Genomic DNA, 23,567 nt, shown 5'->3' with positions numbered 1-23,567 from the left:
ACTTCTGGCCTTGGGACCCCAGATCAGCAAAACTCCCAGGCCAGAAAAATCTCCACGGGACAGTCTGCGATGCCGGTGAACCTGAAGAAGGCCTCCGCCCTCAGGTTCCCCTTTTCTTTTTTATATCAGGAAAAGCATTTTTGTCCTCCTCCCCCACCCCCAGGCACAACGCGGTGCTGCTTCCGAGGTGCCTACAGAGAAGGGCCACCCTGCCCCGAGCAGCAATCTTCTGGGGGAAGGAGCCCAGGACGCAATGCCCGGCTGGACTGCCCCGGAGGAGCGGCGAGGCCGGGCAAGCAGGCCAAGCAGAGGAGAGCGGGCCGAACCGACGCCCAGCTGGCAGAAAGGCCGGCGGGAAAGGGCGTTCGAGGAGAAGGGCGGAGCGAACGTCCGCCCTTGGCTCCCGCGCTCGGGCGCCGCTCCACCTTAAGCTCCGAACCCCCTTAAGGGCGGGCACTGGAGGCGCGCGCCCGGAGGCGGAGTCTCCCATGCAAATGAGGGGCGTGGGTCGGCGGGGCGGGGCGGGCGGGGCGCTGACCTGACGTCAGGCCCGGGGCCCGGGCAGTTGGCTCGGCGGCGTCGAGGCGGCAGGAGCGGCGGCGGGAGCCGGGCCGCGCGGCGGGGCGCGGGGGAGCGGCGGCGGCCGAGCCGGAGCAACATGGCGCCGGTGGGCGGGGGCGGGCGCCCGGGCGGGGTGTCGGCCCGAGGGCGCCTCCTCCTGGCCGCGCTGCTGCTGCTGGTGCTGATGTGGGCGCGGGGGGCCCGGGGCCAGGGCGACCCCCAGTGGGGCGCCATCCTGGGCATGAGACTGGCGAGCTGCAACAAATCGTGTGGGATGAACCCGGAGGGCATCATCTTCGTGTCCGAGGGCAGCACGGTGAACCTGAGGCTGTACGGCCAGAGGCTGGGCTCCCTCTCCAGCAACCTGATCTCCTTCACCGAGGTGGACAACTTAGAGGCGATCCAGAACTCCACCAACTGTCCCGAGCTCACCAAGGACCTGGTCGTCCAGCAGCTGGTCAACGTGAGCCGGGGGAACACGTCCGGGATGCTGGTGGTGCTCACTAAGTTCCTCCGGAGGAGCGAGAACATGAAGTTGTATGCATTGTGTACCCGGGCCGGGGTGAACGGGCCTTGGCAGAGGTGGACCGATAAGGATTCGCTACTCTTCATGGTGGAGGAGGCTGGGAGGTTCCTGCCCTTCTGGCTGCACATCCTCCTCATTACGGTGCTGCTGGTGCTGTCGGGCATGTTTTCTGGCCTCAACCTGGGGCTTATGGCCCTGGACCCCATGGAGCTGCGTATCGTGCAGAACTGTGGCACCGAGAAGGAGAGACGCTATGCCCGCAAGATCGAGCCCATCCGGCGCAAGGGCAACTACTTACTCTGCTCTCTGCTTCTGGGAAACGTGCTGGTCAACACTTCCCTCACCATCCTTCTAGACAACCTCATCGGGTCTGGGCTCATGGCGGTGGCCTCCTCCACCATTGGCATTGTCATCTTTGGGGAGATCGTTCCTCAGGCCTTGTGCTCCCGCCATGGCCTGGCTGTGGGTGCCAACACTATCATCCTCACCAAATTCTTTATGCTACTCACCTTCCCCCTCAGTTTCCCCATCAGCAAGCTCCTGGATTTTGTTTTGGGGCAGGAGATTCGCACCGTTTACAACCGGGAGAAGCTGATGGAGATGTTGAAGGTAACGGAGCCCTATAACGACCTGGTGAAAGAGGAGCTAAACATGATCCAGGGTGCCCTGGAGCTACGGACCAAAACCGTGGAGGATATCATGACCCAGCTCCAAGACTGCTTCATGATCCGCAGCGATGCCATCCTGGACTTCAATACCATGTCGGAGATCATGGAGAGCGGCTACACCCGCATCCCTGTGTTTGAAGACGAGCAGTCCAATATTGTCGATATCCTCTATGTCAAAGACTTGGCCTTCGTGGACCCTGATGACTGCACCCCCCTCAAGACCATCACCCGCTTCTATAACCACCCAGTGCATTTCGTCTTCCACGACACCAAGTTGGATGCCATGCTGGAGGAGTTCAAGAAGGGTAAGGCCGGATAGAGCTCTCCCCGTTTAGCTGGCTTTGGGACGCCTGTCGTTTGCTTGCCTGTTTTGTGTCAGCTGGCCTTAGTGTTTTTGGTGTGACTGTTCCTTTGCCCATCACTTCTGTGCCTCTGAGGTGGATGGTATTTGGGGCAGCGGGATCAGTTCGTAAGCATCTGCCGCCTTGCCAGGTACTGTGCTTTGTGCGTCAGGTGAATCAGAGCTGAGACAGGCTTGTGCGCTTGGAGGGATAGAGCAAGGCCTCAGGGAGCTACTGAAGCAGCACGGAGTAAGGCTAACGCCTTCAAAGAGGCCACAGAGATTAGTGCGTGGGGCCACACATCTGATTGGGGTGCCATGGGGAAGGGGCTGGGGCCCTGGGAAAACCATCACAGGGGAGGGAGTATTGAAGGAGAGCCTGAAGATGTGGGGATACCTGGTACCCAAGGCAGGGGCATCCCCACAAGGAGCAAAGGATGTGCTTTGGGCCTAGCAGGTGGTCCTGTTGAGCTGGATTGGAGCTTGGTTGAGCTGCTCCGTGGTCAGTGGTCAGTGGGGAGAGGCTGAGTCATCTGGGGCCTTGGGGAAGAGCCTGGAGTCAGGGCGGTGCATTTGCTTGGAGCTGTTGGAAGTTTTGAGCAAGAGTGATGTTTCTGGATCTCCTAACCCACAGAAGCTGAATTGAGAGGTCTCTGTTTGGCTCCCTACTCAGAACAGTGCCAAGTAATGCTTTCGACAATTCAGCAGAAGCAAGCAGATCAAGTTTTGGTTATTGTTCTGTCTTTTCCCAGGCGCCAAACATCAGCTTCCCTCCTGTGGTTGGCTGGAAATCCTCAGCTGGCCTTGCTGTGCCTTGTGTTTTTCTCTCACATGGGTTCTTGGCCAGTTCTCAGGTAGTTAGAGAGGCACTCGGAGGTTTTACTCATCAGCCCCAAAACTCAGGGCACACACCCCTTTCCTTTACTTCCAGCAAAACTTTCCTTCCACCTTTGCTACTCAGAAATCCTCAGTGGTGGTAAACAAGCCAATTATGGAGTAAAACCCTCCTAGGCCAAAAGGAGTGAGGAGGCAGAAAGGGAAGCTCTTTATAAAGGAATGGGGGTTGGGGGAAGGGAGCACATCTTAAATCCAGGCTTTTGCTTCCCTTCTTCATGGGTAGAGCTCCTGCCGGCTAAGGCAGCCTGCCAGCCCAGGGCTGGGAGCGACTTCTGCACTCCAGCAGGGAGCAAGCTTCAGGTGCTTGTCAATCGATTATTTCACGACAGGAGGGGAGAGCCTGGAACTGGATGGGTCAGTGGTGATAGGCTGGGCTGGGATAGGTAGGAGCAGGCCTTGCCAGGTTTGCTCTGAAAAGATGCTCTGGTCAGGGCCGGAGTGGGATACTTGCACCCTTCCTTTTTCAGAGTGACAGAGTGAATCTGAGCATCAGAACTGAGAAGGACTCGAGTAACAGAAGTCCAAGTGGAAGATAGCCTGGTAAGGTGGTCCCATTGCAGACAGACTGAAGGGCCATGGACATCTGGTGGTGATGCCACCATGCTGGTGGTAGCGTTGCAGGTGCAGGCCCAGGAACGTGTTTCTCCCAGGTAGCAGATGCTGGAGCAGTGAGGATCTGTGCCCCACCCCCACCCTGCAGCCTCTTGGCCCTGAGGACTTCTCCCTTGTTGCTGGGTCAGGAACCTGGTTAGGACTCACCAGGGCAGCTTCCTGCTCACCACCTCTGTGGTCTTTGGGACTGTTGCTGGTGACATACCCAACAAGCACGTTTGCATCGTTCAGTTTGGATCTGGAGCCAACCAGTATGGATTAGCTTGGCTAGGCTTCCCAGCCCCTGATAGGAGGGCTGAGCCCTTTTCAGGTGGGAGCTTCCTGGATCTTGGCAGGGCCATCTTTGGACTCTTCTTGTAAAAAGAAGTACCACGTCAGGAAGCTGGGAAAACAGAGCTAGCATCTTTCAGGCCAGAGCTCTGATGAATGGAATTCTCCAGATGTAAATTTTAGTTCACTGGAGTCTCCTTAACAGAGGCTGGTGGTTTGAACCTGAAGCCTGGCCCTGGAGGGGTGCTGCTAATTCCATGGAAATGCAGGCATAGCCTGCCCAGTGTAGCATGAAGCTGCTGAGATGTGAGTGATATGATGGTCACCCCTAATGGACACACCCTGGGGCATTATGATTCCATCCTAAATCATTGCCACCCTGGGCTGCCCCCAGCATGGTTCTCCCAGATCTTTCCATCTGGCATGTACCATTTTAGTCTGAGGCCCTCTTGGAAATGGCAGACACTTTATGTCTGCATCTTAAAAGATTCTGTTTACAGATCTGGTGTTTGGCTTTTTTCATAGCTAAGAAAAAGAAATGAGCAAGGTTAACATGGCTAGCATTGCCAGAAGCGTTGAAACAAGAGCTGGGGGCTTGCCAGGTTTCGCTGAGCATCTCCTGAGGGTCCTTCCTATGCTTCAGTGGACTCTGCAAGTTGGGGAAGATCCCTGACTTCTGCCAGTCTTTCAGCTCTGGGTGTAATCTTCTTTTAAGGTCATTTTATCTCTTTGTGCCTCCACTTTGACGAGCTCCCCCCGTGGGTAGGGATCATACCTGACTAGTGTTTTCACCACTCAGGGCCTGGTAAAGAGGTGGATCTTCAGTGAGTGTTTGTTAAATGAATGAATGAATGAACGAAAGTTGAACAACTAATGAATGCCTGGCGAGCTCTGCTGGCCTTCTTGCTGTTTCTTTTCTTTTTTTTTTTTTTTTTAAGATTTTATTTATTTATTTGAGAGAGAGACAGTGAGAGAGAGCATGAGCTAGGAGAAGGTCAGAGGGAGAAGCAGACTCCCCATGGAGCTGGGAGCCTGATGTGGGACTCGATCCCGGGATTCCGGGATCATGACCTGAGCCGAAGGCAGTAGTCCAACCAACTGAGCCACCCAGGCGTCCCCTTCTTGCTGTTTCTTGAACACAACTGGGACGCTCCCACCTGAGGGCCTTTGCCCTGGCTGTTCCTTAAGGCTGGAATGTTTTTCCCCAGATGTTGTCACCCTCACCCTCTCCCCGCCCTCAGGTCTGCTTCAGCCTCATTTTCTCAGTGCCCTATTTAAAGCTATAACCTCCCATCCTCCCCCACCTCCCTCATCTCCTCTACCCTGTGCTAATTTTTCTTTTTCTCATAGCACAGATCACTTTCTTTCTTTTTTTTTTTTAAGATTTTATTTATTTATTCAACAGACAGAGATCACGAGTAGGCAGAGAGACAGGCAGAGAGAGAGGCGGAAACAGGCTCCCTGCTGAGCAGAGAACCCGATGTGGGGCTCAATCCCAGAACCCCAGGATCATTACCCGAGTGGAAGCCAGAGGCCTAACCACCAAGCCACCCAGGCGCCCCACAATTCACTTTCTGACAACTCCATAATTTACAGATTTGCTATGCTGTTTATTGTGTGTCTCCTCCTGTTGGAATATTAAGTTCCAAAGAGCAGAGCTCCTTGTATTGTTCACTGGTGTATCCCTGGCCCCTAGAATGGTTCTTGGCCCATAGGAAGATGAGATCTCAAATAAAAAGTCACTGAATGAACATGTGATCTGTTAGGTTTGGGACAGAATTATCCCCATTCCATAGTATTAGAATTTTGAGGAGCCAATACCCAGGGGACTTGATCTTTCCAGTTGCACCCAGAAAGACAGGAGGGGCTCCTACAACGACGTGTGTATATTAATGGCTCCTGAGAAGCCGAGTTTGGAGTCTTGAGTGTGATGCATGGTTCCCCTTTCTTTTGCCTCACTTTCTATGAATAAGTGGTTTTTGACCATCAGGCGTATACAGAGCTTCCCTTCTGAGTTGAGTCATGAAGCTGCTCCTGCATACACACTTAGAGACAGGCTCTGGGAGTCCATGCCTGCATGGGCCTGAGCTGTTCCTGGGAGACTAAGGCAGGGTTACAGCTTCCCAGCTGCTTTGCCTCCCAGCTCAAGGCATTTATCATGAATTTATGGACACATACTCTCTGTGCAAGACACCGAACTAGGCCCCACAGGACCTAGGAGTTAGACCATCTGGTTGGCTAGAGCTGTAAAGCCACTCACTGAGAGGCTCATACCATTTGACCTTGGTCCTTGACTTAACACTTCTCCTAGAATTGTTTGCAGCACTGGGTGTTGTAGTTGGCTTGTCTACAGCTTGAGATTTTAGAACAGAGGCTCCCTGGGCTACTCGGGGCCCAATTGCATTTTTCCTTTACCGAAGATGCCCTCCCAGACGCTGGAGGCAGAGTAAAGAATAAACTCTACCAAGTAGAAGTCAGAAGCTCCAGCCCCACAATGAAGCCCACCTTCCAGATTTCTGCTTTCCTTCCCTCCATGACATTCCTGCCCCTCTCAGGCCTTCGGCTCTGTAGTCCTCTTATCTTTCCCCACCTACTTTATAACCATCTAGCCCCCTGTGAAGACTTGGGTTTAAATTCCACCCAGCTTGGTCTCTGATCCATGAGGTGACTTTGGACCTATTACTGGCCTCGTAGAAAGTTAGTGTGTTTATGTATTGAAGGGGAAAAAGCTAGAAATATTTTCGTTGAAAACTCCTCCCATATTTCCATCTGTGCCACATCACACTTCTCCCACGTTCTTCTTTCTTCCTGAAACAACTTTATCAAGTCAAGAAAAAACAGTGCATAATTTTTGCATTCACTTTTGGTTCCTACTGTCTGAAACACTTAAAGTATCTTATTTTTCTCTGTTTACTTATTCATTCATTTGTTGCAACAGACATCTAATTTTTTGAGGCCTGTGTGTCAGACACCGTGCTCGCTGTTGGGAGTCAGAGAGGACTAGAACAGCTCTGTTGACGGAACTGGCAGTCTAGCAGAGAGACAGACCTTGTAAACAAAGCTTACTGTTCCCGGTTCAGGTAGGTGCAGTGGGGCCAAGGAAGGCCTAGGCCCACGAGATGCTTCTGAAGTCAGAATAACAGGACTCGGTGTTCATTTTGGAGATGCTGGAGTTGGGGCCAGGAAGCAGTTGTGAACATCTGAGCTTTCTAGCTAGGGATTCAGGTTGATGATGTCATTTAACAGAAGCAGGGAGAGGAGGAAGCAGAGACAGTTTGGAGGGTTGGGGCGTGGGTCCTGGTGGTAAATTATAGCTATGTGACCCTTGATTGGACTCCTCTGTGCTCATCAGAGTGTCTCCCACTTAAATGTACAACCGAACTGCCTAGATGTTTTCTTAAAACGCAGAGGCGAACTCAGTGGGTCTAGGGTGTCGCCTTCTGGACCATACAGAGCAGCACCAGGGTGTGGTCCATCTAGGCAAGTGTGAAGGCGAAAGCCCCATGAGGGGCTTGGGAGTAAGTCCAGGACCAGGGTTAAAGGTTTGAAAGCTGGCAGCACTGGCAAAGAGTGTAGAAACCCCATTAAAGGGGCTCCTCGGAGAGGTGAAAAAGACCCAAGCAGGCGTGGTTTGGGGAGCCTCCTGGGAAAGCCAGATAGGGTGAGGGCTAAGCACAGACTGGGGGGATGGGACAGTCAAGTCCCAAGATGCTGGGAGAGCACAGCCTCAAGTGGAGAGTGAAGGCAGCCGCACACCTGACCTCCCACAGCTCCACCTGGAAACAGCCTCCAGCTGAGCTGGTGATCTGAGCTGGAGAAGCTGGCCCTGGGGCAAGTGTATCTGAGTGAGTGACAGGAGCTGCCTACTCAGGCAGCTGACGGAAGGCTGGCCAGGCTCCTCGGCACTTTCTCTTTGTGAGGGGCTCATGGCCGTGGAGCATGGCCACCATGGATAGGGTGATGTACCTCTTCCCCCCTTGCTCAGCCGGTGGTGGACCAGCTTCCACAGAGGAGCCAGGACAGAGAGCAGTTTCCTCAGCCTTCTGTTGACAGAGCTCATCCAAAAGCTCTTCCTTGTGACCCCGGAAGTTGCTGCCTTGTCTAAGGCCAAATAAGACCTTAGATCATACCGAGATCACACTAGTGTCTAGTTTTCAAAAGTCTTGTATTTTAGAAATTAGAAATTAGAAATCCCAGCTCCAGAGTTTTCCCAAACACCTACAGTCAAGATAGGAGGTACTGAACAGATGGTTAACCTTGAAAATACTTAGTTGCACAGAAACACAAAAACACAGGATTGTTTCCCACAGGAGAAGTGGGTAAGGGGCAGGGCCTTCCAGGAAGCAGACACCTTTCTGGTCAGTAGAAGTCAGGGAAGACACTCCAAAGGAGGTGGCATTCCAGCTGGATCTTCAAGGGTGAATAGACACGGAGTTTTTCTACTTCTGTGCCTCTTGTTCTGGGAGAACTTGGACAAGACCACAGGATAAGAAATGAGCTTCACGGTTGTTGGTACCAGCTTCGGGTAAAATTGCTCCTCATGTTGTGACTGCTTCGCAGCCCTTTCTGTGGGTGTGAGAGTCACGGAATTTGCCAGGGGTTCCTGAGATGGCCCTGGGCTAAGATGACGGGGCACAGCTAGTTGGTATTTGATCCAGCCCCGTCCTCTCCTCCTCTGAGTCCCTCTGTCTGCTGTCAGGCACGACCCTGCGACAAGGTGCTGGCCCGTCCTGTCCCTCAGGTTATCCCCTTGTCACGCCTGTGCGTGGATGTCCCAAGACATCCTGTCATAAAAGGCTTTGTGGCTGCATGAAGGACTCCTGGTTCATCCCATAGACTGGAGTTTGGACTCCTGAGTCAATTCGTTTTCCATTTGTTACATGATTTTCTTTTTACTGGTGGTTATTTTGAAAGAGATACATCTCATTGTCAGGCCTTTAGAAAACACACAAATCTAAACAAAACAACCCATGAATCTGTCATCTGGAGAAAACTATTTTTAATATTTTGATTTATTACAGTAACTTCTTTAGAAATTGATTCTTTTTTTTTTTTTAAGATTTTATTTATTTATTTGACAGAGATCACAAGTAGGCAGAGAGGTAGGCAGAGAGAGAGAGGAGGAAGCAGGCTCCCCGCTGAGCAGAGAGCCCCACGTGGGGCTCCATCCCAGGACTCCGGGACCATGACCTGAGCCGAAGGCAGAGGCTTTAACCCACTGAGCCACCCAGGCGCCCCTAGAAATTGATTCTTAAAGTCGTGTCACAAACAGCAGGATCAAAACCATTTTCATTTCACAGCTGTGTAGTTTCTTGGCCGTTCATATGTATTTTCACATTGAAACCATTGTCTACATTGCCCTGCCTTTTGGAACCCAGTTTAGATTGGTTCTTTCAGAATAAGACGAGAAATCCCTTTCTATCCCTGGGCTTCTTGGGAGGGTGTCCCCAGAAGGAGGGCTGGGCAGCACTGTGTGGCTGATAAAAAGGCGAGCCCAGAAGGTTGGGGTGTGCCGCTGCCAGCCTGGTTTTTTTGTTGTTGGGTGTTTTTTTGTTTGTTTCATTTTGTTTTGTTTTGTTTTTAGCCGCCGGCCTGTTTTACTGGGGGTTAAACTTGGTGTTGCTAGAGCATTCCCTAGAGGTTATAGTCAGAGTCGCTTCCATGCTGCAGGGCTGATTTCCTGTGACCTGGGCAGGGTTCTTGAAAGACTGGTTTCCCCGGGCTCTCTGGAACGCCTGGTCTCTGGCCAGCAGGCAGCCAGGAGCCTTGGTTGGAAGGAGACTCTTGTCCCCCCAGCCCAGGCAGGCTTACTCCCACTCGCACTCATCCCTTCCCCCACCAAATACACACAAGGACAGGCTCACACATACACGCATACACACCTGCCCCCACACAGGCATGCTTAAACATACACTTCACCCCCACACACAGGTGGGCAGACTCACACACAGTTACCTCTGTAAGCAGACTCTCGCATACATACCCATATGCACGTATGCACACCCACACAGTCCCCTGGACTCCTTCTTTAAAATGAGTCTGGGGTTGCTTGGGTGGGGCGTTTGGCTTAGAGTCAGACTCTTGGTTTTGGCTCAGGTCATGATCTCAGGGTCTGTGGGATTGAGCCCCAGGTTGGGCTTTGCTCAGTGGGGAGTCAGCTTGGGATTCTCTCTCTCACTCTCTCCCCGTCCATCCTGCTCGTGTTCTTTCTCTCTAAAACAGATATATAAAATCTTAAAAATTAGTCCAGCTCTCTTCATTCTTCCCTAAGAATAAGTTTAAAAACTGGAGTAAAGCTTATGCAAGTGGGTTTATTTCATGAAAGGCTCAAAATAGTGGCTGACTCGAAGGCTCTGAAAAATTTCTCTTTGGTTGGTGATTTGGCTAGCCACATTAATGACGCTGTCCAGCTCAGGGGGCTGTGGTGAGGACTACTGAGGTAAGCCAATGTAGAGTGCTTAGCTCAGTGCCTGGCACCATTGTCCTCATGCAATAAATGTTAGCCATTTTAAAAATTATTGTTATTACTATCCAAAGGTGCCCCAGTTGGCGCTGATACCACTGTGGGCTGCGGTGGTTCTCATGTACCGGCTCTTGGAGCAGGCTGCCCCGCTGTCCAGGTGTGGTGCCTTTCTGGGAATTATGAAGACATTGAGGTCAAAAGAGCCCACGAGATAATTACCTGCCAATTCAGATACCATCTTATCTGGGTCCCAGTGTGTATGTTAAGGGTAACTAACAGAAGCCAGAGCTGAAGCAAAAAAATGTATGGCAGAGAAACTTAAAACTGAGGAGATTCCCCTCATTTCCTGAATTGTTTGTTTCCTGCATATCCGAGAAACAATCCTGCCATCCTGATTGGCCACACATCTGCATTCTCACCGTGGGGAGCAGAATTGGAGGATCAGGGAAGCCAGGCAGCGCAGGGCAAGGGGTACTTCTCCTTGGGTGGTTTCATGTCAGGGCTCCCCCTTTGTCTGCTCCCTGCCCGGTGTCCCTGTTAGGGAGAGAAGAGGTAAAGATGGAAGAGCAGCAGAGGGTAGAGGGGGAATCCAAGGGAGCAGAGATTCCCCAGGAGACCCAGTGTCCCCAGAAATGCCCCAGACCCAGAGCTCTGGAAAAGGCTGAGTAAGAGCAGAGAGCAGAAGGAAGGAAGAAGTGCCTTCATTAATGGTTAACCTTTATTGAATACTTAATTAATCCGCCAAATGCTATAGATAGGAACCCATGCTCCGAGAGGCTAAGAATCTTTTCCAGAAGTGTGACGACTTAAGTGGCTGCAGCAGCTGTTCTCCTCCCGGGGCCAAGCTCTTAACTCTGCTCTGTGTCGCTTTTCAGTAAGAACGTGGATATTAAGAAATGAGAAGATTGGGAAATTCCAGTAATTCTAGGCTGGAAGATTTATGGTCAGTTCTAGATATTTTTTTTTTAAGTTGAGGTACAGTTGACATAGAACATGATATTTGTTTTAGGTGTACAGCATAATGATTCTGTATTTTCATAGATGTTTGCCACAGTAAGTCTAGTTAACTATATCCGTCACTCACCACACAGAGATACAAGGTTTCTTTTTCTTGTGATGAGAAGTTTTTATTTATTTGTTTATTTAATTTGATAGAGAGGGAAAGCACAAGCAGGGGGCGCAGCAGGGGGAGAGGGAGAAGCAGACTCCCTGTTGAGCAAGGAGCCCTAGGTAGATCCCAGGACTCTCAGATCATGACCTGAGCCAAAGGCTGCTGCTTTAACCAACTGAGCCCCACCCAGGCGCTCCTAAGATCTATTTTTTTTTCCGCAGTTTTCATATATATGACATAATATTCTTAACTGTAGTCACCATGTTGGGCATTACATATCCAAAACTACTTTATCTTATTTATAACTGGAAGTTTGTACCTTCTGACCACCTTCCTTTGAAGCAAGTACGTAAATCATAAGTGTACGATTTGATAGTTTTTGGCAAAGGAACACCCCTGTGTAACTGTCACTGAGCTTAGGAAATAGAACATTACCAACAAAGTAGAAGAGTGTGTACCGTCTAGGGAACCCTCCCAGTCACTACCCCCGTTCCCCCAATCATCATGGGTCAATTTTTTCCGTTTCTGAACTTTTTTTAAAAGATTTTATTTATTTATTTGACACAGAGAGATCACAAGTAGGCAGAGAGGCAGGCAGAGAGAGAGGGAGAAGCAGGCTCCCCGCTGAGCAGAGAGCCCAATATGGGGCTCGATTCCAGGACCCTGGGATCATGACCTGAGCCGAAGGCAGAGGCTTAACCCACTGAGCCACCCAGGCGCCCCCGTTTCTGAACTTTTACAAGTGAATCATCAGTATGTGTCTTTTGTGTCTGATGCCTTCTGCTTGACATAAAGGTTATGAGTTTCATCCATTGTTGTATGTAGCTGGAGTTCATTACTTTTTGTTGCTAGATAGTATTCCATGGTAGGAATCAACTGGGAAGTTGATGACATTTCAGTTGTTTCCAATTTGTAGTTGTTTATTTTATTTTATTTTTTTAAAGATTTATTTATTTATTTATTTGACAGAGAGAGATCACAAGTAGATGGAGAGGAAGGCAGAGAGAGAGAGGGAAGCAGGCTTCCCGCTGAGCAGAGAGCCCGATGTGGGACTCGATCCCAGGACCCCGAGATCATGACCCGAGCCGAAGGCAGCGGCTTAACCCACTGAGCCACCCAGGCGCCCCTGTAGTTGTTTAAATAAGGCCACTACAAGTGCTCTCCTGCATAACTTTTGGTGATGTTATGTAGGCTTTTCCTTTGGGAATATCCTATAGTATAGGCACAGATGAGGCAGTTTTCCAAAATGCTCTTTGCTCTTACCCGGTTATACTCCTGTCCCTACAACTCTGGTATTGTCAACTTTTTATTTATTTGTTTCATTTTAGCCAGTGGTAGTATCTCGGTGTGATTTGATTATACATTTCCCTAATGACTAATTTTTTTTTGAAAGATTTTATTTATTTGAGGGAGAGAATGAGAGTGAGCCTGAAAGGGGGAATGTCAGAGGGAGCAGCAGACCCCCTGCTGAGCAGGAAGCTCGCTGAGGGACTCCATCCTGGGACTCCAGGGTCAGGACCTGAGCTCAAGGCAGTCGCTCAACCAACTGAGCTCCCAGGCGCCCTCCCTAGTGACTAACGATGTTGAGCACACCTTCATATGCTTAGTGTCCATTATGGGTTAGTGCTTTTTATGTCCTGTTTAAGATTCTTTGCCTATACACAAGTTAGGAAGCTGTTATCCTGTGTTATTTTCTAGAAGCTATATTGTTTGCCTTTCACATTTAGATCTGTAATCCTTCTGGAATTTATCTTTGTTTCTGAGGTGTTACAGTCTGATTCTTCTTTTAAATCCATACACCTTATCCGTCTGGTCCAGTGCTGCTTATTGCAGACTGTCTTTCCGGGCTGAGCTGTGTATGTGTGGGTCTCTCTGGACTCTCATATTCCATTGGTCTGTTTGTCTGTCCTTGTGCCAGTACTACATTGACATACTTGCTGTAGTTTTCTAATAGGTTTTGTTCTTTGGTAATAATGATTCTGTTCTTTGTTCTTCAAGATTATCTTGACTATCCTTTATCTTTTTTCCTGAGAATTTAATGGAATTGCATTGAACCTAGAGATCCATTTGAAGACCTTTTTTTTTTTTTTTTTTTTTTTAAGATTTTTACTTATTTATTTGACAGGCAGAGAGAGAGGAGGAAGCAGGCTCCCCGCTGAACAGAGAGCCCGATGCGGGGCTCTGTCCCAGGACTCTGGGATCATGACCTGAGCGGAAGGCAGAGGCTTTAACCCACGGAGCCACCCAGGTGCCCCAAGACCTGACATTTTTATAGTGATGAGTCTTTCCTTCCGTAGACATGGTTACCCCTCATTTCTTGATATCCTCTTAATTTCTTTCAACAATGTTTTGTCAGTTTCTGTACAGAAGTCTTACACATCTTTTCTTGGATGTATTCGAGGTATTTGATGATTTTTGAGAGGTGTCTTTAAAATTTCGTTTTCAAGAATGTTGGTTGCACATTGTTCTGATCTAGGTGTGCTGCAGTGCCGTTCTGATGCTCACCACCCGGAGTTAGCGAGGGGAGTTGGGGTCCTTCCACATGCTCCCCTCGCTTCACATACCAGTCACAAGCCGCGCTCCCCCCCGACAGCTGGCTGTAGATTTAGGGTTCCCACGACACCCCTCAGGTTTAATGATTCACTAGAATGACCCCTAGAATTCAGAGAAGTGCTACACTGAGGGTTCCAGTTTTATCTTAAAGGATACACATAGGATGAGGTCTGGAACAATCAGCAATGCAGGGCTTCTGCCCTCTACCCCTAGGGTTGGGGTGTGTCCGTCTCTGGGCACGTCAGTGTGTTTACAGTGAGAAGCTCCACTGAGCTCTGGAGGTGCAGAGGGTCATTTTTTTTTTCCTTCCCCACCCTCCTCAGGTGCAGTCCAGAGTTTTTATCAGAATTTCAGTGTCTGGGCATAAATGATTAAGTTATTGGCTACGTGATTGGACTCAGTGCCTGGCTTGCTGCCTTCCCTAGATGTAGGACACCTGAAAGGTCTGACCCTCTAATGCTTGGCTTTGCTGGTGACCAGCCCTGCCCTGAAGCTATCTAGGGGCCCACCTGGAGTTGTTCATTAGGATAACAAAAGCTGCTTCTGTTTACTCAGGAAATTCCAAGGCATTTGGGAAGCCAGGGTCCAGGACCAAATGTATTTTTTTTTCTTTTAAGATTTTATTTATTTATTTGAGAGAGTAAGAGAGAATGCACTCACTAGCAAGGGGTGTAGCAAAGAGAGAGGGAGAAGCAGGCTCCCCAGTGAACAGGGAGCCCAATGCGGGACTCCACCCCAGGAACCTAGGTTTATGACTTGAGCCAAAGGCAGCCGCTTAACCAACTCAGCCACCCAGGTGCCCCAGATGTATTCTTTATAATACAGCACAAGTATGGATAATTTTTGTACAGTGACCTTTAATCCATTGGCCTTGTTAAATTTACTCATTAATTCTAATAGTTTATTTTAGATTCTTTTGGATTGTTTACACACGTAATTATGTTGCCTGTGAACAATGGCAGTTTTATTTACTTACTGCTACACCTTACACATTTTATATCTTGTTCTTGCTTAATTTCATTGGCTAGGACCTCTAGGATGGTGTTGAACTGGTGGTGCCTCAGTTTAGATTTCAGGGTAGGCTTTCCAAATTTGTCAGTAGCTATGATTTTGAATTTTACCAAATGCTTTTTAAGTAACTGTTGAGATGTTTGAATGATTTATCTCCTTTTTTCTGAATTATACCGATTGATTTTTAAATGTTCACCCATAAACATTTATTGCATAACTGGAATAAACCTGACTTAGTCATCATGTATGATTCTAGCCACGCATCATTGGATTTGATTTACCAATTTCTTTATTTAGAATTTTGGCATCTGTGTTCATGAGAGAGAGGTCTACTAACTATTTTTTTTTCCCAGCCATTAACCAACCAACCACGGAGGAAGACAGTACAAGATATCTCTGTTAGGGTTTTGGGTTTTGTTTTATGGCAGGAAAAATAATTCTTCGGTAATTAAGTCCCTTTTCCCTCTTCTACTAATAGCCCAGTTTGGGTGAGCAAGTTTGAACATACCAAGTAATATTCTTGCCCTTTTCCACCTCCTCCCCTGCTTCTACTTGTAACAGCCTCAGCCCCACACCAAATGTTGCTGCAGTTTTTCTCTCTCATGTTTGGATGTGAGGTCTAGGATGATTTTTATAGTTTTTTTTTTTTTTAAAGATTTTATTTATTTATTTGACAGAGAGAAATCACAAGTAGGCAGAGGCAGGCAGAGAGAGAGAGGAGGAAGCAGGCTCCCTGCCGAGCAGAAAGCCGGATGCGGGGCTCGAACCCAGGACCTGGGATCATGACCTGAGCCGAAGGCAGCGGCTTAACCCACTGAGCCACCCAGGCGCCCCGATTTTTATAGTTTGTAAACATTTGGGCACAGTGTGTGATTAACAGTTACCAATGGGTGTTCACCAAGGTAAAAAGAAAAAAAAAATGTTCTTTCATTCTTCGACTTTTTTTTTTTTTTTTTTTATGACGCGGATGGGATTACTAGGGTTAGTTAAGGAAAAAGCTAGCCCCCTACCCCCAGACTTAATGTATCCTGATGTCAGTCAGCTAAGCATTTAGCAGAATTTCCTGTTACATCTTCCTGACAAATGAACATGGGACATGTGGCCTCATTAATAATGGTCCATCTTTTATATTGAATCTTCTGTTGGTTACCAGCTGGTTGCACAGAGCTGAAGAACAGGTGCCTCACAGGGCAGTCAGGGAGCTTTGAGTCTGTAAGCAGTTGAGCCCGGAGGTATGTTAAGAACGGCGCTCCTCCTGGCTGAGGGGCTGGAGGGCTGGGGTGGGAGGCTAGATGGTCAGGAGCCGGGATGATAGATGCTCAGAGGTGTTCCTGAGCAGAGAGGACTGGTGGAAAGGAGGAGGCAGTTTGCTGTAAGGGTCCAGGAGTCGAAAGGAGGCTAAGGCTGGGGACCCCCTTGGCACCTCCTGATGGGTTGCTTGCCCCTGCCCTTCTCATGCTCAGGGAGGCATTGTCAGCCAGACCAGCATCTTCTCTCCACTTCATTTTCTTCTGCTGTGCAAAATAGCTCTAGTGTGTTCCTCCCCGCCTTCTGAACTGTTTCCCTGGCTGTATCTTCCAGGAGAGGTTTCCACATCCCTGAGGACTAAAGCATCAGCATTCCATCTGACCTCACTCCTTAGATAACCTAAGAAACTTAAAACCCCAAATCTGTCTTTTGACCCAGTGATTTTCCTTTTAGAAATGTATCTGAAGGACATAGAGATATATCCAAATACATTTATTAACAAAGATTTCCATAATGGCACAAAAAGGGGGACCGTAATTTAAGAGCCCACTGTGGTTAAGAATTATTTACACATGTGTCCAATGAAGTATTATGAGGACTTTCTTTTTTTTTTTTCTTTCAAAGATTTTATTTATTTATTGACAGACATAGATCACAAGTAGGCAGAGAGGCAAGGCAGAGAGAGAGGAAGGGAAGCAGGCTCCCTGCTGAGCAGAGAGTCAGACTCGGGGCTTGATCCCAGAACCCTGGGATCATGACCTGAGCCGAAGGCAGAGGCCTTAACCCACTGAGCCACCCAGGCGCCCCAGGACTTTCATTTTTTAAAAATATTTATATGACGTGGAAAAACAATGTGAAGTATTTACAAATTATTTAATTTAAAAAGTATTTAATAAAAAAAATAGTTAATAGTAGTTGTCTTTGGAAGGCAGGATTATAAGTGGTCTTAATGTCCTTTGTACTTTTGTTACCAATATCAGAAAAAGATATATACATATATATACAAATTAGATGTAAAACTCATTAAAGAAAAATCAGCGAAACTAGACGCTTGATGTTAATGATCTTAAGGAATTACGTATTAGATGTGGTATTGTGTTCTGTTGTGGTCTGCGAGGTAAGAGTCCTTATCTTTTAGAGATACTGACCCAGGAGCCTGTAAAATTTATAGATGTTTACAGATAAAATCTGAGATTTGCTTCAAAATAAGCCAGTGAAGTGGGTAGGAGGGAAGAGGAAACAAGATTGGCCGCAGGAGTTGGAGTTGTTAATTGTTTAAGTTCAGTGAAGGGCCCTGCGGGTGTAATTATATTATTTCCTGTACTTTTGTAGATGCTTGATATTTTCCATCATAAAAGATTAAAAAATTAGAGACCGCTGGCTAAATGAAAAATCAAAGCCATGAAGCCCTGTCCCTGGGTAAGAGACCAGTCTTAGGGTCTCCTGACTTCTGCTTGTCAATAGCTGCACCCCCCGGGGTGCTTGGTTTAAAAGGAGAGTATTAGGGGTGCCTGGGTGGCTCAGTCGGTTAAGCCTCTGCCTTCAGCTCAGGTTGCAGGGTCCTGGAATCGAATCCGGCATCAGGTTCTCTGCTCGGCGGAGAGCCGGCTTCCCGCTCTGTCTCCGTTTGCTTCTCTGCTTAGCTGTGATCTCTTTCTCTGTAAATAAATAAATAAAAATCTTTATGTAAAAAAAAAAAAAAAGAAAGAAGAAAGGTGAGTATTACTTAGAGAAGCCCCTTTTCTGAATCTCAGCTTCTTCTCCCCCTCACAGTGTGATGATCCTGGACAGGACTTCCCTGAGCCTCAGTTTCCTCCTGTGAGTAGTAGATGTGCAAGGGACAGTGCCTGGGCTCCCTGCCCCAGAACATGCTTACCCCCACTATTTCATAGCTGAGGGGAGGAGATGGGCCCTGAGGGGCACACGGGTGTAGCTCCTTTGAGAGGGGACAGAGAAGGTCTGGCCATTCAAAAAATGTATACAAGTATTGTTTTACTAACACGTATGTTATAAAACAAACACAAAACTTTTTAAAAAAAGATTTTATTTATTTATTTGACACAGAGAGATCACGAGGCAGGCAGAGAGAGAGGGGGAAGCAGGTTCCCCGCTGAGCAGAGAGCCCAATGCGGGGCTCGATCCCAGGACCCCGAGACCATGACGCGAGCCAAAGGCAGAAGCTCAACCCACTGAGCCACCCAGGTGCCCCCACAAAAACTTTTTTTAAAGACATAAGGATGAGGGGTCTGTAGCTCCTCTCACTTGGCTGGAGAACGATGGAGTGAGGGCAGGAGCCCCTTCCCCTAGGGACTGGCTGCTCAGAGCCCACTGTCAGTCTGTATAAACAAAAGCTAAAGTCGCTAATTTGGGGGCGCCTGGATGGCTCGGTGGGTTGAAGCCTCTGCCTTTGGCTTGGGTCATGATCCCAGCTTCCCCACGTCAGGCTGTCTGCTCAGCAGGGAGCCTGCTTCCTCCTTTCTCTCTCTCTGCCTGCCTCTCTGCATACTGTGATCTCTGTCTGTCAAATAAATAAATAAAATATTAAAAAAAAAAAAAGAGGAAGTGACAGGAGGACAGTCGTAGGGAAAAGAGAAATGGAAAGGCAGACACTGCAGCCCACTTGCCAAAACAGAAAAGCATTTCTAGAGACTTACCAGGAGACTTGCCCAGCCATTCTGAGCAAGACAACAACACAGCCTGACACTGCACGCACACACAGCCCATCTGGAACCTTCTAGAACACGGTCTCCAAAAGGGGCATTCATTCCAGGCTCCATTCACATTTATTTGTATTTCAAAACAAGCGACTTTATTTATTTTTTATTTTTTATTTTTTAAGATTTTATTTATTTATTTGACAGACAGAGATCACAAGTAGGCAGAGAGGCAGGCAGAGAGAGAGAGAGAGGAGGAAGCCTCTGCCTTTGGCCTGGGTCATGATCCCAGCGTCCTGGGATCGAGTCCCTCATCAGGCTCCTTTCTCAGCAGGGAGCCTGCTTCTCCTTTGCCTCTGCCTGTGCTCATTCTCTCTGACAAATAAATAAATAAAATCTTAAAAAAAAAAAAAGAAAAAAATCTGACCAGCTATAGTGGCTGTATTTATTGATGGCTTCCTTAATAAAACATAAAAATAATGTATTTAGGGGCGCCTGGGTGGCTCAGTGGGTTGAGCTGCTGCCTTCGGCTCAGGTCATGATCCCAGGTCCTGGGTTCGAGCCCCTCATCGGGCTTTCTGCTCAGCGGGGAGCCTGCTTCCTCCTCTCTCTCTGCCTGCCTCTCTGCCTGCTTGTGATTTCTCTCTGTCAAATAAATAAATAAAATCTTTAAAAAAAAATGTATTTATTGTAGAAACTTTCAGAAAGGAGGAAAATGATTAGGAAATGAAAGGCCCCCTATCCCACCACTCAGAATGTGAATATTTTGGTGTGTTTTCTCTAGTAAGTAGCAATGAACCAGCTTCTGGTAAGCAGTGGACCAACTATATTGCTTTCTCCTATCCCTCAGTATCCCTCATCATTCTTACCCTTTCTGATTATAAATGTAAAAATAAGACGGTAATACATGCTGATTTTAAAATGCATTAAGTGGGGTGCCTGGGTGGCTCAGGGGGTTAAAGCCTCTGCCTTCAGCTCTCAGGTCATGATCCCAGGGCCCTGGGATCATGACCTGAGCTGAAGGCTCTCTGCTCAGCAGGGAGGCTGCTTCCCGCTTTCTCTCTGCCTGCCTCTCTGTGTACTTGTGATCTCTGTCTGTCAAATAAATAAATAAAATCTTTAAAAATAAAATAAAATGCATTAAGCAAAAGCAGAAAAACAAGCATTCTTATTTTCTTACTTTGTAACTTTTTGCTTTACGCAGATGGTGAACCACTGTCTCTTTAAATAAATTTCTGTCTGTATCAGCCTCATTTTTAGCGGCTGCAGTACTGTATTATAAACCACACTAGATGGACTCTCCTGGCCACAGCTTGCACACCAGCCTGGGTTTTTCCCTTTGTATCAAAGTCTTTCCTACTGTGGAAGAAATGGCTGAGGCCAAGGTCTTGCACATTTTTTGTTTTGACACGTGCTGCCAAATCCTGAAGAAAAAAAATGTCATTGTTCTCTCCAGTACTGCACTGTTTTAGTCTCTGTGGTCTAATAGTATAATTTATATTAAAATTAAGGATCTCCCCGGTGTTCTCTTAAGTTGCTTATTGATTAAATGGCTCACTCCCTGCCCCTCCCCAACCTGTGCTTCTCTGCTTAGGGATACTTAGGGAAACTTGGTCTTGTGTGTAGCTCTCCCACCTGCCTGTGGAGGGTTCCCGGGGGTGGAGGGCTGTGCGGGCCTGTATCTCCTATGGCTGTGCTCCTCTGCTTCCCTGCCTATGCCTGCCTACGCCTGCGCCTACGCCTAAGCGTGCCCCACCTGTGTCATCTTGCTGGGTTGGGCTGCCCCTCCTACTGGTCGAGATCAGCACTATTAATAGTCAGCTTAATCTTTCCCCTTTGCTTGGGTGGAGGGAGGAGGGGGGCGGATTCCCAGGAAATTAGGTGCCCTATTGCCGGCAAGTGCAGACCCATGGCCTGAGATTCCATCTTCTGGCACCCAGAGGCCAGCACCTCTCCCCAAGGGAGGTATGTGAGAACTTAGGGCCTGTGCTGGGAGCCTGGGGGACCAGCAGGGGAAGATGCCCAGGACACCACCTCAGGTAGTGGCCAATCCCATGTCCGATCTGGGGCCTCTGGATGTTCCACATGAGAAAAGGCAGCTGCAGCTGGTAAGTAGGGCCTCTCAGGGACCTTGTGGACTTTGAAACCCAGCACCTTCTAAGGTGTCTTTCTTATGGTCTTTACGAGATTATAAAGGTTTTTTTTATGGGGGGAAGAGGACACAGCAGTTTGCTAAGATGAGCACTGTGGAAGGCAGAGGACTGGGCTCCCTGGGGACCCAGGAGACCAGCTTGTACGGATCCAGCAGAGTCTGGGGGTCTGCTGTGTTCCAGGCATGAGGTAGGTGGGGCTGGGGTATAGCATGGAGAGCACTGGAGTCACAGTGTGGGCCTGGCCGAGCTGGACACCAGCCAACAGCAAAGGCAGCCATACCAGTGCTGGTGAAGGGCGGAGGGAGAGCTGGGGCCAGGCTGGGCAGGGAGTGCTAATGGCCCCCAGGGTTGAGCCCCTCAGGGCGGAGCCAAGGGTGAACAGGGACTCCATCAGGTTCTGGGGTCTCTTACTCTGCCCCATTCCAGATGGGAGAGGGCAGTGAAAGAGGACTCCCTGTGGTTGTCTGACTGAGAGGAGACCTGGCAGGACAAAGGTCAAAAAAGGCAGAGTGGGCAAGCTTGCCAGCCAGGTGTGGCCCAGAGCAGACCGAGGGCAACCTCATGGTGCCTCCTTTCCCACAGACAGGTGTTGCGCCTTACGAGCAGTGCAGGAGTGTAAAAGGCTCCAGAAGCCCCGAGTCCCTGGGGAAAGCAGTAGGAGAGTCTTTTTCAAAGCTACTTCTAATGGATCTGTTTCTTTTCTTTTCTTTTTTAAAGATTTTATTTATTTATTTGACAGAGAGACACAGCGAGAGAGGAACACAAGCAGGGGGAGCGGGAGAGGGAGAAGCAGGCTTTCCACAGAGCAGGGAACCCAATGTGGGCTCGATCCCAGGACGCTGGGATCATGACCTGAGCCAAAGGCAGACGCCCAACAGTTGAGTCACCCAGACACCCCAATAGATGTGTTTCTTTCAGATTATAAAATTAATACTGTTGACTCCGGAAAGGTTGGGATCTCTCTTCAAAAAAGTATAAAAAAGAAACAAACCATATCCTGAACCCTTCCATACTTTCAGGTTTAATCATATGGAAGTATCATTTTGGCTGGTCAAAAATAATCAAATATGAACAATTTCACATGGAGGAGCCAAATACAAGCATTTTGCTATATTTTCTCAGTCTTTTTTCTTTGAATAAGGACTACTTTGAAAAATGGGGGCTTCTTAGCTTTTGGGATAGATGTATTATTTACATTTTCATGTTCCATTTCTCACCCAGCCACCCCCAAAATCCAATTATCCAGTTGAATGGACGCTGGTAATAAAATGAGGGAACTCATTAAAATAAACATTCTGGGGACGCCTGGGTGGCTCAGTTGGTTAAGCAGCTGCCTTCGGCTCAGGTCATGATCCCAGCGTCGTGGGATCGAGTCCCACATCGGGCTCCTTGCTCATCAGGGAGCCTGCTTCTCCATCTGCCTCTGCCTGCCATTCTGTCTGCCTGTGCTTGCTCTCTCTCCCTCTCTCTGACAAATAAATAAATAAAATCTTTTAAAAAAAAAAAAAAGCTTTAAAAAAAAAATTAAATAAAATAAACATTCTGTAGTAGATTTAAATTTCATACAATGAGGATCATAAATAGAGGTCCCAAGTTGGTCCTTTTATTTTAAAAAAGGTAAATTAAAAATCATTTTTTAAAAATATTTTATTTATTTATTTGACAGAGAGAGAGAGAGCACAAGTAGGCAGAGAGGCAGGCAGAGAGAGAGAGGGAAGCAGGCTCCCCACTGAGCAAAGAGCCCAATGTGGGGTTCCATTCCAGGACCCCAAGATCACGACCAAGCCAAAGGCAGAGGCTTAACCCATTGAGCTACTCAGGTGCCCCCAAAATCATTTTTGAATTACAGAAACTTCTTAATTACTAAAATTCAAAGGAATTCTTCTCTCGTCTTCATCCCTTTCCCCCTTCGCATTGATCACATTTCTCCTAAGGAAACATCTGTGTGGATTGAGTCCTTCATTCCACAGATACCCATTAAACACTTGGTGTGTGCTGCTCACCATTCTGAGTTCTGGGGACACAGACTAAAGCCCTTGCTGTAATGCAGCTCAAAATCTAGCAGAAGATGGGCCATAAACAATAAATACAATGAATAAGCATATTATGTCATGTATTTTAGGTGATTTCATGACCAGGGTTAGGGCGCTGGAGGAAGGATCGCAGTTTTCACGGAGGCCCTCAGGGTAGACCTCAACGAGAGGGCTCCTCAGCGGGGGGAGCTCTGCAAAGGGAGCAGCCTCAGGTATGAGGAACAACAAGGAGGCCTTGTGGCTGACTGGAGCACTGGAGAGAGGAGTACAGATAGGAGATGGTCAGCACCAAGGGCTCTGGACACCCGGGCCACTCAGGCAGGAGGCTTTTACGTGGGGTGAGACAGGAACCACTGGAGGGACTTGGTGAGACATGAGGTGACCTGATGTCACCCCTCTTACTGCTGTGTTGAGAGCTGATCCGGGCCCAAGATAAAGCAGGGAGCTGACTAGTCTAGCTGTCTGGG

The 23,567-nt window shown here is 48.3% G+C and overlaps 1 protein-coding gene across 3 annotated transcripts in view; it reads left to right on the top strand.

Moving 5' to 3' along the window:
- Nucleotides 1-602: 602 nt before the first annotated feature.
- CNNM4 (cyclin and CBS domain divalent metal cation transport mediator 4) overlaps nt 603-23,567 on the top strand; it is a 37,809-nt gene continuing 14,844 nt past the window's right edge. For 2 of the 3 annotated variants that reach the window (XR_007130087.1, XM_047745669.1), the window contains exon 1: nt 603-2,060. Coding sequence is in view for 2 of the 3 variants with exons in the window: in XM_047745669.1 (XP_047601625.1) it covers nt 659-2,060 (1,402 nt within the window). In the remaining variant the exon portion in view is untranslated. The remainder of the gene's footprint in view (nt 2,061-23,567) is intronic. The other variant, XM_047745670.1, reaches the window with a different exon arrangement.

Source organism: Lutra lutra, chromosome 9 (genome assembly GCF_902655055.1).
Source record: "Lutra lutra chromosome 9, mLutLut1.2, whole genome shotgun sequence".
In the NCBI taxonomy this organism is placed as follows: Eukaryota; Metazoa; Chordata; class Mammalia; order Carnivora; family Mustelidae; genus Lutra; species Lutra lutra.
This window is presented reverse-complemented; position numbering and strand designations above follow the sequence as displayed.